Here is a 13,703-nt window from a genome sequence, read left to right as displayed (position 1 = left end):
GGCAGAAAACACAAGCACACGCTCTAAGAAGCTATGAGCAACATCATCATCATTTACCATGAGTTGTGTGGCTGTATTAAATCAGGGCAGCAGTCGGCTGACAATATCTACAGAGCTGCAGGCTACAGATATTTGTGCCAGAGTAAAATGCGGTAAAAACGCTGATCACCACCTTTGATTTTTAGATCAGCTGATGCAACAGAACACAGATAAACATCTCAATGTCTGAAGAGGTTCTCCAGCAGCTAAAAGTATCAACACACACATACAGTACACAGCAATTCTGACAATCACTGCTTCTGTGACCAAAGAATGTTACCAATCACTAAACTGGACATAAACCTGCCCATGTATGGGATCACGTGACTGACACAACAATAATCATTAAGAAATAGTGTTCAGTAGCAAATAAGCCACGCCTGATCATATTGCCTATCAATAGAAAATAAGCCACACCTGATCATATTGTCTACCAATAGAAAATAAGCCACACCTGATCATATCATATTGTCTAGCAATAGAAAATAAGCCACACCTGATCATATCACATTGTCTACCAACAGCAAATAAGCCACAGCTGATCATATTGTCTACCAATAGCAAATAAGCCACACCTGATCATATCATATTGCCTACCGAAAGCAAATAAGCCACAGCTGATCATATTGTCTGCCAATAGCAAATAAGCCACAGCTGATCATATTGCCTACCAATGTTACAATTATTAAGAAAGAAAAACTTACTATTTGTAGATAAGGAATGCTGACATTAAAACTGTCATTCATGTTGGCATGCCAAACTATTCTGACATTAGTTATGAAGAACGTGCCCAAATTGCCCTGTGGAGAAAGAACATGGAAGATGAAATACAGCAGAAGCTAGAGGATGAATAGATATCAGCATTAAGTAATAATCACAGCTGCTGGCATTGGTGCATTAGCTGAAGAAATGGTTTTAGTAGAGTCTGGTAATATATAGTGGTGCTATGTATATCTGCATACACAATGGGGCCAACGCAGAGGTCATCGCAAGTCAGCCGCGATTGCTTAACATTGTTTGCATGGAACTAAAGGCGGATAATGGCACAGATGCCAGCTTTGTGCAGTCATACCATCAGTCAGTTCTTGTCAGGTCGATACTGAGGAGAAACGGATCCCTGGACTCCGCCTTGATCAGCAGGTCGTCCAGATACGGTACAATGTTTACTCCCTGTAACCAAAGTTGAAGCATCATCTCCGCCATCACCTTTGTGAACACTCTCGGAGCTGTTGAGAGACCGAAAGGCAAGGCTTGAAACTGGTGGTGATTTTCCTGTAAGGTAAACCGAAGGTAAGCCTGATGTGGCGGCCATATCGGGATGTGCAGGTAAGCATCATTGATGTCTAACGATACCAGAAATTGACCCTCTTCCAGTGCGGAGATAACTGCACTCAAGGATTCCATCTTGAATTTGGGTTTAGTGACTTGAGATTTAAAATAGGTCTGACCGAACCGTCCGGTTTCGGCACCACGAAAAGGTTTGAATAATAACCCTTTGCACGTAGATGAGAAGGAACTGGGACAATGACCTGAGTCTGTAACAGTTTTTCTATTGCTCTTTTCAACGTTTCCTGTATATCTGCAGAAACTGGTAAGCTGGATTTGAAGAATCTTTGAGGAGGAATGAATTCAAACTCCAGAATGTATCCCTGGGAAATCAGATTTTTGCCCAGGCACCTTGGCAGGAACTCTCCCAAATATGGCTGAAAATTTTCAGACAAGCCCCTACCTGGAGACCTCCCAGTTCTGAGGATATGGCGTCATGAAGATGGCTTAGAGGAAGCAGAGTTGGCACCCTGCTCCTGAGAACAAGCAGGAGTTGGCTTACGTCCTCTTCCTCTAGTGCCTTGTGCCGCATTTGAGGCACCTCTAGCTCTGCCCCAAAACCTGGCCGCCCGAAAGGACTGCAGAGATGGGCCTGGATAGGGACGTCTAGCAGGCGGAGCTGCTGACAGCAAATAAGTGGATTTACCAGCTGTCGCTTGAGTAATCCATTTCAATTCTTCTCCAAGTAAGACCTCTCCAGTGAAAAACAAACCCTCTACGCCCTTCTTGGATTCAGTATCTGCTGACCACTGACACAGCCACAAGGCCCTACGCACTGAGACCGACACTGCAATCATGCAAGCGTTTAGAAGACCTATTTCCTTTGTCGCTTCACACAAAAAGGAGGCGGACTCCTGAATGTGAAGTGTCAATTGTAGGAGGTCCGAATGATCTCTGCCTTCACTAATACCAGAAGCGAGGTCACTAGCCCACTTTTCCATGGCCTTTGTGATCCAGCAACCCACTGTCAGCGGTCTTTGTGACACACCCGCCACCATGTATATGGATTTTAAAATATTCTCAATTTTGCAGTCTGCTGGTTCCTTCAAGGAATTTGCTCCCGGTAGCACAGTCTTTTTTTTAGAGACGTGACACTGAAGCATCCACTGTGGGTGGTGCTTTCCAAACTTTCCTATTGTCCACAGGGAAAGGAAAAGTGGCCATAAAACGCTTAGGCACCTGGAATTTCTTATCAGGGTGCACCCAAACCTGACTGAGGAAGCCGCTGACAAGTAATTTAAGCGGGGAAATGCGTCTCAAAGATTTTAAAAGGTGTCCTTAAAACCTACCTACGGAAACCATTATCATCCTGTCTCATAACTGGGAACATCTGCATCTCCAGACATGGCTTGTTGAAAGGTGAAGCACCAGAGCCGGGAGCCGAGGGAAATCTATGGCAACAATTGCATGATAAATAATTTACGAACATGGCCATGTTTTAATGAGTGCAGCCGCTTTGCATGAAAAAGTTTTACTACTGTTCAGCTATATGCATAACCGTTAATCTGGCAAAAAAAAACGTGTCAATGTCTGTAAAGTGACACATTGTATAGACATTTGAAATACCTATTTCCAGCTGGATACAAAGTGCCTAATTACCAACACTGCAGTGAGGGCTTGAAATAAGAGACTTTGTTACAACAGCTTGCTACATAATATCCGGAATTTATTCACAAGTATGATATATAATAACTTATGAAAATAGAGTTATAAGGCAACTGGAAGAACTATATGTGAATACATTGTTGTGGATATAATAATTGTCTATGCATATACTGTGAGTTTGGAGAACGAATAATTGCGGTATAAATATAAAAATAATTTAAATAGGTTTATAAAGTGATACCAACTTTTAAAGGATAATAAAATTATTTTTAATTATAGTCTGTCAGCGCATCTGTGTTTTGTTGTGTGTTTTCTAGTCTGAAAGGGTGCAGTAGTCCCTTTTGACAGTAGAGAGCTGCAGACAGACTAGAAATAAATACTGAGCTTGTTTTATTAAATTGGCGCCAGGAGGTACCTTGGTACAGTCTTGTTTTTTTGCACCCAAACCTCCTTAAACAAAGTGTCTAATTCATCCAATAGCGGGGAAAGTCACATTCAACCTCTTTGGCTTTGTAAAAAACATAGCAGCTGACTGATCCAACTCAGTATCCTGGATCTGCAGCACTTCCCTGATCGCATAGATAAGTGACTCCACTCCCTGAGTTGGGGTAGCATTTTCCCAGTCTTCAGTTAATATAAACTCCTCCTCCTCAACCTCAGCAATATCCTCCTCAGAATCCGATTGAAGGACCGGAGTTAGCACACGTTTTTGAGGCATCGGTTTGGGGGGTGGGCAGATGGACTCTGGCCCTCCATTAAATTGTTTACAAATTTCTGTAAAATTCGTCTCTCCTGTTCGGCTATAGCCAATTCAGTGGAGATATCAGCCATTACACCCTTTAAAGCAAAAAGCCAAGCTGGAGGAAACTCCTGTGATTTGCTGCTGCTTTGAGAGGAGTCACTGCAGCTTACGCAAACCCTGGAATCCTCAGATGTAGGTGTAAATAATTGGTAGCAAGAAGCACATGTAACAGTTTTGTCTGCCATAGTGGCATAAAATCATCCACAAAAGGTATACACACAGGAAGAACAAACATCACAGGTTTTTTCTTTCCCAAACTATAGGAGAGAGACACAGAAATAGAGAAACCAGCACACTTCTGCCCCCGATGCAGACAGTGAAACACTGACGCTGGGCAGTGAGAAAACAGGACCCTCTAAGGGATTCTGCTTGTGAAAGAGCGCTTCCACAAAAATAACACACTGTAGTTTGAGGGGTCCCTAGAGGCTCTTGTAGCTGTGTCAAGCACGCTGTACACCGCAGAGGAGGCAGACAATGGTGCCTTTTACTGCTGGTTCCACTCTGAGTGAAGACCCTCCCCCAAAATGACATTGGTGCTTCCCCCAACAAACTGATTAGAAAGTGTAAGTTTTCTGCAGGACAGCCTCTAATTAGCCCCTGGCAGCTAATCGCCAGTCTGTGCGCCCCCTCCGGAGTCAGTAGCCCTTTTTATGAGGGCAGTGCACTGGGGTGCCTATACTCCGCCATTACACTGCCGTCCACCCCCATTGTGGGGGTCCCGGCGTACTCACCAGTCTTCTTACTTCAGCTGCTTAGGGTGGCGGCAGTGGCTGCGGGAACAGTGCGCTAGTGACCGGAGCGACTGCGGTACCATTGCCCTCAGGACTATGTCCTGTAGCCGAGGACGCGGACCATTAACCCTTTTAGGAGGTTGGTCTTGATCCCCACCCTATGCTCCCACAGTGCAGACAGACATGAGCCAACCTGCCTGTCTGAAAATAATAAAAGTCAGAAATAAAACTGAAGAAAACTCTGGAGCCTCTCCAGACAGTGATCGGACCTGAGGGCACATTTTTCTAAACTGGGCTGTGGGAGGAAGCATAGAGGGAAGGAGCCAGCACACACTTAGCTTTATTTAAAGTGCCAGGCTCCTTTGGACCCCATCTATACCCCACTGTACTAAAGTACCTTCCCCAGTATCCCCTAGGACGTAAGAGAAACATTCTTAACATAAAGCTAAAGGGGTAATCCAGTGACAAGATATGACACATTTGTATGAGTCCTCATACATCATTGCCTGACTCACATCAAACAACCTCTCTCAGCGTGCCAGGTCCTGTAAGACTCTGCTAGACTGGGTGTCTTTTTTGCCTAAAATGTGTCTTAGTCGCAATGCGATGCAGCTAAGACGCCAACGCTAGCAGAGTTGCACAGGACCCGTCGGCTCACTCGCACCAGACATCTCACACTGCGTGGCGTATTAAGTCTACATGTATCAGGACACAGCTGTAGGATGTTGAAAGCAGTGTGGAAAGTCCTTATAGCATTAGTTACATTACATATCCCCCATGCGTATCAAACGGTGGAGGGACTTCCACCCCTGAAAGACTCCTTACCTGATGCATGGAGCTGATGAAAGCGGATTGTAAGCTCTCAGTGTGCCCATGCGTCATTGTTAGATCCCTTAGATAGTTTCTAAGTTCTATGGTAGACAGGTGGACAAACTCTCTGAGCAGATTCGGTATGTAATACCGGCAGATGGCATACCGGCTGTCAGTATCCCGACAGCGGCATCCTGTCTGCCGGAATACCGGCTGTGAGGCAATGAGTCTGCTCACCACACATTGTTAAAAAGGAAATTAATTCTGCACATGTGCAGAACAGATTTCCGCCTCCTCATTGGCCCCCAGCAGTGAAGTAGTGGGTCTGTCATTGCCAACATCACAACAAATTTGCATCCCAGAACACCATGCAAACAGCATTCTGGAGCACAGTGTGAGGAGGATAACTTCAGTTCCCCCCTGAGTAATGTGACGCTGATCTCTGCAATTGCAGAGATCAAGTACAGAAATCAACTGAAGTCGCAGGTGATCATTAATACTCCTTGTCACGCAATACCATGGGGGTTGGAAAATGGCACTGGGAATGAGGGGGCAGGGTGAACTTTTGGCACCGGGGGAGGATTATGCCCACCTAAGTTTATTGCCTTGGGGTGTGTGGGGGAAGGGGGGGTAGTATATCACATGGGGAGGGTAGTGCCACTGTGGGGACATATAGACACCAATGGGTGAGAGACTATGCCATCTCTAACCACTAGGGGGTGGGAGGTAAAGTCAATGGATAACTATGGAAACAGGGGGAGGGGGAGGTGCGAGACACCTCCAAGGAATATCTTTTTTTTTAGAAAATATTTAATTCTATTTTTAAAAATATGTTCCTAACTAAAAATAAACTATTTCTGAGTGGTGTTTGGGACAAAATATTAGCCAGTTAAGTGTGATTAGATTATTACTGTTGGGACCACAACTATATAAGAATAAACATTCCACGGTGCTAAGTAAACTTTTTTTTTTAAACAGTATTTAGAGAACTGCAGCTTTATGTGGACAAAGGGGAATGGATCAGACAAAGTTGAGTTGAACTTTAAACTGCGAGAATAAGATTAAATAACTATGTATTATTAGGCAAGTTAATGCTTATTTTAAACAGCATGAGCACATACCTCAACATGCAACCTGTATCAGAATCACTTTATTGCCAAGTATATCAGTGCCCAATACACAAGGAATTTGTTTCCGATAGCCACCGCTCTCAGACATTATACATACATACATACATACATACATACATACATACATACATACATAACAAGACTAAAACACACATGGGGCAGAGCAGCATGATAGGTTCGTAGGTACATGTGCCAGGTTGAACGGCAAATGGAATGGGCTAGGCGCCCATCGAATTTATTAGGGTAGTTGCCTGGGGAAAAAAAAACTGTTCCTCACAAACACATATTGCAGTTTTGATGCCATTGCCAAGGTTGAGCAGAACACTATTTCATTGTACAGTAGTACTGCTGGGTGCATGATAACAGCATCAAGGCTGCAGTGCTGACAACGGAAACCCCTTCCAGATTCTCTTTACAAAAAAAGTTGTTGGTTTTTTTTTTGTTTGTTTTTGAATAAAACATCCTTCCCACCTGGTCACTGGATAAATTCCACACTCCATTGATTTTGTCATAAACTTGTTCCTTAGGAAGGAGTCTAAGCTGCTTATTTTGGATGAGTGCGCCTCTTAGTTTCAGATCTCGATACATCTTGGATGTTTCATAAGCTCTGAAATAAATAAAAAAACACTTTAAAAATAAAGTATACACCATATTAAATGTGAATGTTCTTTTGCCTGGAAGGACTAATAAACATAAAATATAAGTTGATCAACATGAAAAGATCTTCGAAAAATCACAAACATAAACACACAGTAATGGATTACACACATAGGGGCAGATGTATTAAGCCTGGAGAAGTGATAAAGCAGTAATAGAGAAGTGATAAGTGGAATGTGATAATGCACCAGACAATCATTATGGGTTTGAAAAATGACAGCTGTGTAAGGTGCAGGGATAGTCAGTCCCATGGTAAATGTGAAACACAGGAAGAAAAGAACACTTTGCTTCTTTGAGGAAAGAATACAAATTGATAATTGAAATGAAATTAAATTCAAAGATATTTATTAAAGATACGATAACAGAGAATAAGAATATCTATTTGAGTGTGTATCCAGTGCCAATAGTTTACACACACATTATTATAAATTAATAGCATTAAAAAGTATACATAAAAGAAAATAAGAATTTACTTACCGATAATTCTATTTCTCGTAGTCCGTAGTGGATGCTGGGACTTCCGTAAGGACCATGGGGAATAGCGGCTCCGCAGGAGACAGGGCACAAAGTAAAAGCTTTAGGACTAGCTGGTGTGCACTGGCTCCTCCCCCTATGACCCTCCTCCAAGCCTCAGTTAGGATACTGTGCCCGGACGAGCGTACACAATAAGGAAGGATTTTGAATCCCGGGTAAGACTCATACCAGCCACACCAATCACACCATACAACCTGTGATCTGAACCCAGTTAACAGTATGATAAAACTTAGGAGCCTCTAAAAAGATGGCTCACAGCAATAAACAACCCGATTTTTTGTAACAATAACTATATACAAGTATTGCAGACAATCCGCACTTGGCATGGGCGCCCAGCATCCACTACGGACTACGAGAAATAGAATTATCGGTAAGTAAATTCTTATTTTCTCTGACGTCCTAGTGGATGCTGGGACTTCCGTAAGGACCATGGGGATTATACCAAAGCTCCCAAACGGGCGGGAGAGTGCGGATGACTCTGCAGCACCGAATGAGAGAACTCCATGTCCTCCTCAGCCAGGGTATCGAATTTGTAAAATTTTGCAAACGTGTTTGCCCCTGACCAAGTAGCTGCTCGGCAAAGTTGTAAAGCCGAGACCCCTCGGGCAGCCGCCCAAGATGAGCCCACTTTCCTTGTGGAATGGGCTTTAACAGATTTTGGCTGTGGCAGTCCTGCCACAGAATGTGCAAGCTGAATTGTACTACAAATCCAACGAGCAATCGTCTGCTTAGAAGCAGGAGCACCCAGCTTGTTGGGTGCATACAGGATAGACAGCGAGTCAGATTTTCTGACTCCAGCCGTCCTGGAAACATATATTTTCAGGGCCCTGACTACGTCCAGTAACTTGGAGTCCTCCAAGTCCCTAGTAGCCGCAGGTACCACAATAGGTTGGTTCATGTGAAACGCTGAAACCACCTTAGGGAGAAATTGAGGACGAGTCCTCAATTCTGCCCTGTCTGAATGAAAAATTAGGTAAGGGCTTTTATATGATAAAGCCGCCAACTCTGAGACACGCCTGGCTGAAGCCAGGGCTAACAGCATTACCACTTTCCATGTGAGATATTTCAAGTCCACAGTGGTGAGTGGTTCAAACCAATGTGATTTTAGGAACCCTAAAACTACATTGAGATCCCAAGGTGCCACTGGTGGCACAAAAGGAGGCTGTATATGCAGTACCCCCTTGACAAAAGTTGAAATTCCTCTGTGGGGGCCTTCTTGGCCTCACACCACGCAACATATTTTCGCCAAATGCGGTGATAATGTTTCGCGGTTACATCCTTCCTGGCTTTGATCAGGGTAGGGATGACTTCATCTGGAATGCCTTTTTCCATCAGGATCCGGCGTTCAACCGCCATGCCGTCAAACGCAGCCGCGGTAAGTCTTGGAACAGACAAGGTCCCTGCTGGAGCAGGTCCTTTCTTAGAGGTAGAGGCCACGGATCCTCCGTGAGCATCTCTTGCAGTTCCGGGTACCAAGTTCTTCTTGGCCAATCCGGAGCCACGAGTATAGTTCTTACTCCTCTCTTTCTTATGATTCTCAGTACTTTTGGTATGAGAGGCAGAGGAGGGAACACATACACCGACTGGTACACCCACGGTGTTACCAGAGCATCCACCGCTATTGCCTGAGGGTCCCTTGACCTTGCGCAATATCTGTCCAGTTTTTTGTTGAGACGGGACGCCATCATGTCCACCTTTGGTTTTTCCCAACGGTTTACAATCAGTTGGAAGACTTCGGGGTGAAGTCCCCACTCCCCCGGGTGGAGGTCGTGTCTGCTGAGGAAGTCTGCTTCCCAGTTGTCCACTCCCGGAATGAACACTGCTGACAGTGCTACCACATGATTTTCCGCCCAGCGGAGAATCCTTGCAGCTTCTGCCATTGCCCTCCTGCTTCTTGTGCCGCCCTGTCTTTTGACGTGGGCGACTGCCGTGATGTTGTCCGATTGGATCAATACCGAGTGACCCTGAAGCAGAGGCCTTGCTTGACTTAGGGCATTGTAAATGGCCCTTAGTTCCAGGATATTTATGTGAAGAGACGTTTCCATGCTTGACCACAAGCCCTGGAAATTTCTTCCCTGTGTGACTGCTCCCCAGCCTCTGAGGCTGGCATCCGTGGTCACCAGCATCCAATCCTGAATGCCGAATCTGCAGCCCTCTAGAAGATGAGCCTCTGTAACCACCACAGGAGAGACACCCTTGTCCTTGGAGATACGGTAATCCGCTGATGCATCTGAAGATGCGATCCGGACCATTTGTCCAGCAGATCCCACTGAAACGTTCTTGCATGGAATCTTCCGAATGGAATCGCTTCTTAAGAAGCCACCATTTTTCCCAGGACTCTCGTGCATTGATGCACTGACACCTGGCCTGGTTTTAGGAAGTTCCTGACTAGCTCGGATAACTCCCTGGCCTTCTCCTCCGGGAGAAACACCTTTTTCTGGACTGTGTCCAGAATCATCCCCAGGAACAGTAGACGTGTTGTTGGAATCAGCTGTGATTTTGGGATATTTAGAATCCACCCGTGCTGACGTAACACTACCTGAGACAGTGCTACTCCGAACTCTAACTGTTCCCTGGACCTTGCCCTTATCAGGAGATCGTCCAAGTAAGGGATAATTAAGACGCCTTTTCTTCGAAGAAGAATCATCATTTCGGCCATTACCTTGGTAAAGACCCGGGGTGCCGTGGACAATCCAAACGGCAGCATCTGAAACTGATAATGACAGTCTTGTACCACAAACCTGAGGTACCCTTGGTGAGAAGGGAAGATTGGGACATGGAGATAAGCATCTTTGATGTCCAGAGATACCATATAGTCCCCTTCTTCCAGATTCGCTATCACTGCTCTGAGTGATTCCATCTTGAACTTGAACCTTTTTATGTAAGTGTTCAAGGATTTTAGATTTAAAATTGGTCTCACCGAGCCGTCCGGCTTCGGTACCACAAACAGCGTGGAATAATACCCCTTTCCCTGTTGTAGGAGGGGTACCTTGATTATCACCTGCTGGGAATACAGCTTGTGAATAGCTTCCAATACTGCCTCCCTGTCGGAGGGAGACGCTGGTAGAGCAGACTTCAGGAATCTTCGAGGGGGAGACGTCTCGAATTCCAATTTGTACCCCTGTGATACTACCTGCAGGATCCAGGGGTCCACTTGCGAGTGAGCCCACTGCGCGTTGAAATTTTTGAGACGGGCCCCCACCGTGCCTGAGTCCGCTTGTAAAGCCCCAGCGTCATGCTGAAGACTTGGCAGAAGCGGGGGAGGGCTTCTGCTCCTGGGAAGAGGCTGCCTGGTGCAGTCTTTTTCCTCTTCCTCTGCCCCGGGGCAGAAATGAGTGGCCTTTTGCCCGCTTGTTCTTATGGGAACGAAAGGACTGAGTTTGAAAAGACGGTGTCTTTTTCTGCTGAGAGGTGACCTGGGGTAAAAAGGTGGACTTTCCAGCCGTTGCCGTGGCCACCAGGTCTGATAGACCGACCCCAAATAACTCCTCCCCTTTATACGGCAATACTTCCATATGTCGTTTGGAATCTGCATCACCTGACCACTGTCGCGTCCATAACGCCCTCCTGGCAGAAATGGACATCGCACTCACTCTTGATGCCAGGGTGCAAATATCCCTCTGTGCATCACGCATATATAGTAATGCATCCTTTAAATGCTCTATAGTTAATAATATACTGTCCCTATCCAGGGTATCAATATTTTCAGTCAGGGAATCCGACCAAGCCACTCCAGCGCTGCGCATCCAGGCTGAGGCGATTGCTGGTCGCAGTATAACACCAGTATGTGTGTATATACCTTTTAGGATATTTTCCAGCCTTCTATCAGCTGGTTCCTTGAGGGCGGCCGTATCAGGAGACGGTAACGCCACTTGTTTTGATAAGCGTGTGAGCGCCTTATCTACCCTAGGGGGTGTTTCCCAACGTGCCCTAACCTCTGGCGGGAAAGGGTATAGTGCCAATAATTTGTTAGAAATCAGCAGTTTTTTATCGGGGGAAACCCACGCCTTATCACACACCTCATTTAATTCATCTGATTCAGGAAAAACTACTGGTAGTTTTTTCACACCCCACATAATACCCTTTTTTGTGGTACTTGTAGTGTCAGAAATGTTCAATGCCTTCTTCATCGCCGTGATCATGTAACGTGTGGCCCTACTGGACATTACGTTCGTCTCCTCACCGTCGACACTGGATTCAGTATCCGTGTCTGGGTCTGTGTCGACCATCTGAGGTAACGGGCGTTTTAGCGCCCCTGACGGTGTCTGAGACGCCTGAATAGGCACTAACTGATTTGCCGGCTGTCTCATGTCGTCAACAGTTTTTTGCAAAGTGCTGACATTGTCACGTAATTCTTTAAATACAACCATCCAGTCAGGTGTCGACTCCCTAGGGGGTGACATCACTAACACAGGCAATTGCTCTGCTTCCACATCATTTTCCTCCTCATACATGTCGACACAATCGTACCGACACCCAGCACACACACACGGAATGCTCTGACAGAGGATAGGACCCCACTAGCCCTTTGGGGAGACAGAGGGAGAGTTTGCCAGCACACACCAGAGCGCTATATATATTCAGGGATAACCTTATATAAGTGTTACTCCCTTTATAGCTGCTGTATTATATATTAGCTGCCAATAGTGCCCCCCTCTCTTGTTTTACCCTGTTTCTGTAGTGTAGTCTGCAGGGGAGAGTCAGGGAGCCGTCCTTCCAGCGGAGCTGTGAAAGAAAATGGTGCTTGTGTGCTGAGGAGATAGGCTCCGCCCCCTTCACGGCGGCCTTTTCTCCCGCTTTTTTCTGGGAAACTGGCAGGGGTTAAATGCATCCATATAGCCCAGGAGCTATATGTGATGCATTTCTTTAGCCACATAAGGTTTTTATCAAGTTTTATTGCGTCTCAGGGCGCTCCCCCCCAGCGCCCTGCACCCTCAGTGACCGGAGTGTGAAGTGTGCTGAGAGCAATGGCGCACAGCTGCAGTGCTGTGCGCTACCTTATCTGAAGACAGGAACGTCTTCTGCCGCCGCTTTCTCCGGACCTCTTCGCTCTTCTGGCTCTGTAAGGGGGCCGGCGGCGCGGCTCCGGGACCCATCCAGGCTGAACCTGTGATCGTCCCTCTGGAGCTAATGTCCAGTAGCCAAGAAACCCAATCCACTCTGCACGCAGGTGAGTTCGCTTCTTCTCCCCTTAGTCCCGCGCTGCAGTGAGCCTGTTGCCAGCAGGACTCACTGAAAATAAAAAACCTAAGTATACTTTTACTTCTAAGCAGCTCAGGAGAGCCACCTAGAATGCACCCTTCTCGGCCGGGCACAAAATCTTAACTGAGGCTTGGAGGAGGGTCATAGGGGGAGAAGCCAGTGCACACCAGCTAGTCCTAAAGCTTTTACTTTGTGCCCAGTCTCCTGCGGAGCCGCTATTCCCCATGGTCCTTACGGAAGTCCCAGCATCCACTAGGACGTCAGAGAAATGTATAATTGAACATGAAATATGGCATGAAAAATAAGATTTTAAACCTACCGGTAAATCTATTTCTCCTAGTCCGTAGAGGATGCTGGGGACTCCGTAAGGACCATGGGGTATAGACGGGCTCCGCAGGAGATAGGGCACCTAAAAAGAACTTTGACTATGGGTGTGCACTGGCTCCTCCCTCTATGCCCCTCCTCCAGACCTCAGTTAGAGAACTGTGCCCAGAGGAGATGGACAATACAAGGCAGGATTTAGCAATCCAAGGGCAAGATTCATACCAGCCCACACCAATAATACCATGTAACCTGGAACATACATAACCAGTTAACAGTATGAACAAACAACAGTAACGGTCCAAGACCGATGTCAACTGTAACATAACCCTTATGTAAGCAACAACTATATACAAGTCTTGCAGAGTTTTCGCACTGGGACGGGCGCCCATCATCCTCTACGGACTAGGAGAAATAGATTTACCGGTAGGTTTAAAATCTTATTTTCTCTTACGTCCTAGAGGATGCTGGGGACTCCGTAAGGACCATGGGGTTTATACCAAAGCATCCAATCGGGCGGGAGAGTGCGTATGACTCTGCAACACC

The 13,703-nt window shown here is 46.0% G+C and overlaps 1 protein-coding gene across 4 annotated transcripts in view; it reads right to left on the bottom strand.

Annotated features, from left to right (window-relative positions):
• Nucleotides 1–13,703, bottom strand: part of BBS5 (Bardet-Biedl syndrome 5) — a 149,519-nt gene that overhangs the window by 38,362 nt on the left and 97,454 nt on the right. For 3 of the 4 annotated variants that reach the window (XM_063933707.1, XM_063933709.1, XM_063933706.1), the window contains exons 6-7: nt 6,915–7,050; nt 744–839 (exon numbers count right to left, since the gene is read on the bottom strand). In XM_063933707.1, coding sequence (XP_063789777.1) covers nt 744–839; nt 6,915–7,050 — 232 coding nt within the window. The remainder of the gene's footprint in view (nt 1–743; nt 840–6,914; nt 7,051–13,703) is intronic. The other variant, XM_063933708.1, reaches the window with a different exon arrangement.

Source organism: Pseudophryne corroboree, chromosome 7 (genome assembly GCF_028390025.1).
Source record: "Pseudophryne corroboree isolate aPseCor3 chromosome 7, aPseCor3.hap2, whole genome shotgun sequence".
NCBI classification, from domain to species: domain Eukaryota; kingdom Metazoa; phylum Chordata; class Amphibia; order Anura; family Myobatrachidae; genus Pseudophryne; species Pseudophryne corroboree.
This window is presented reverse-complemented; position numbering and strand designations above follow the sequence as displayed.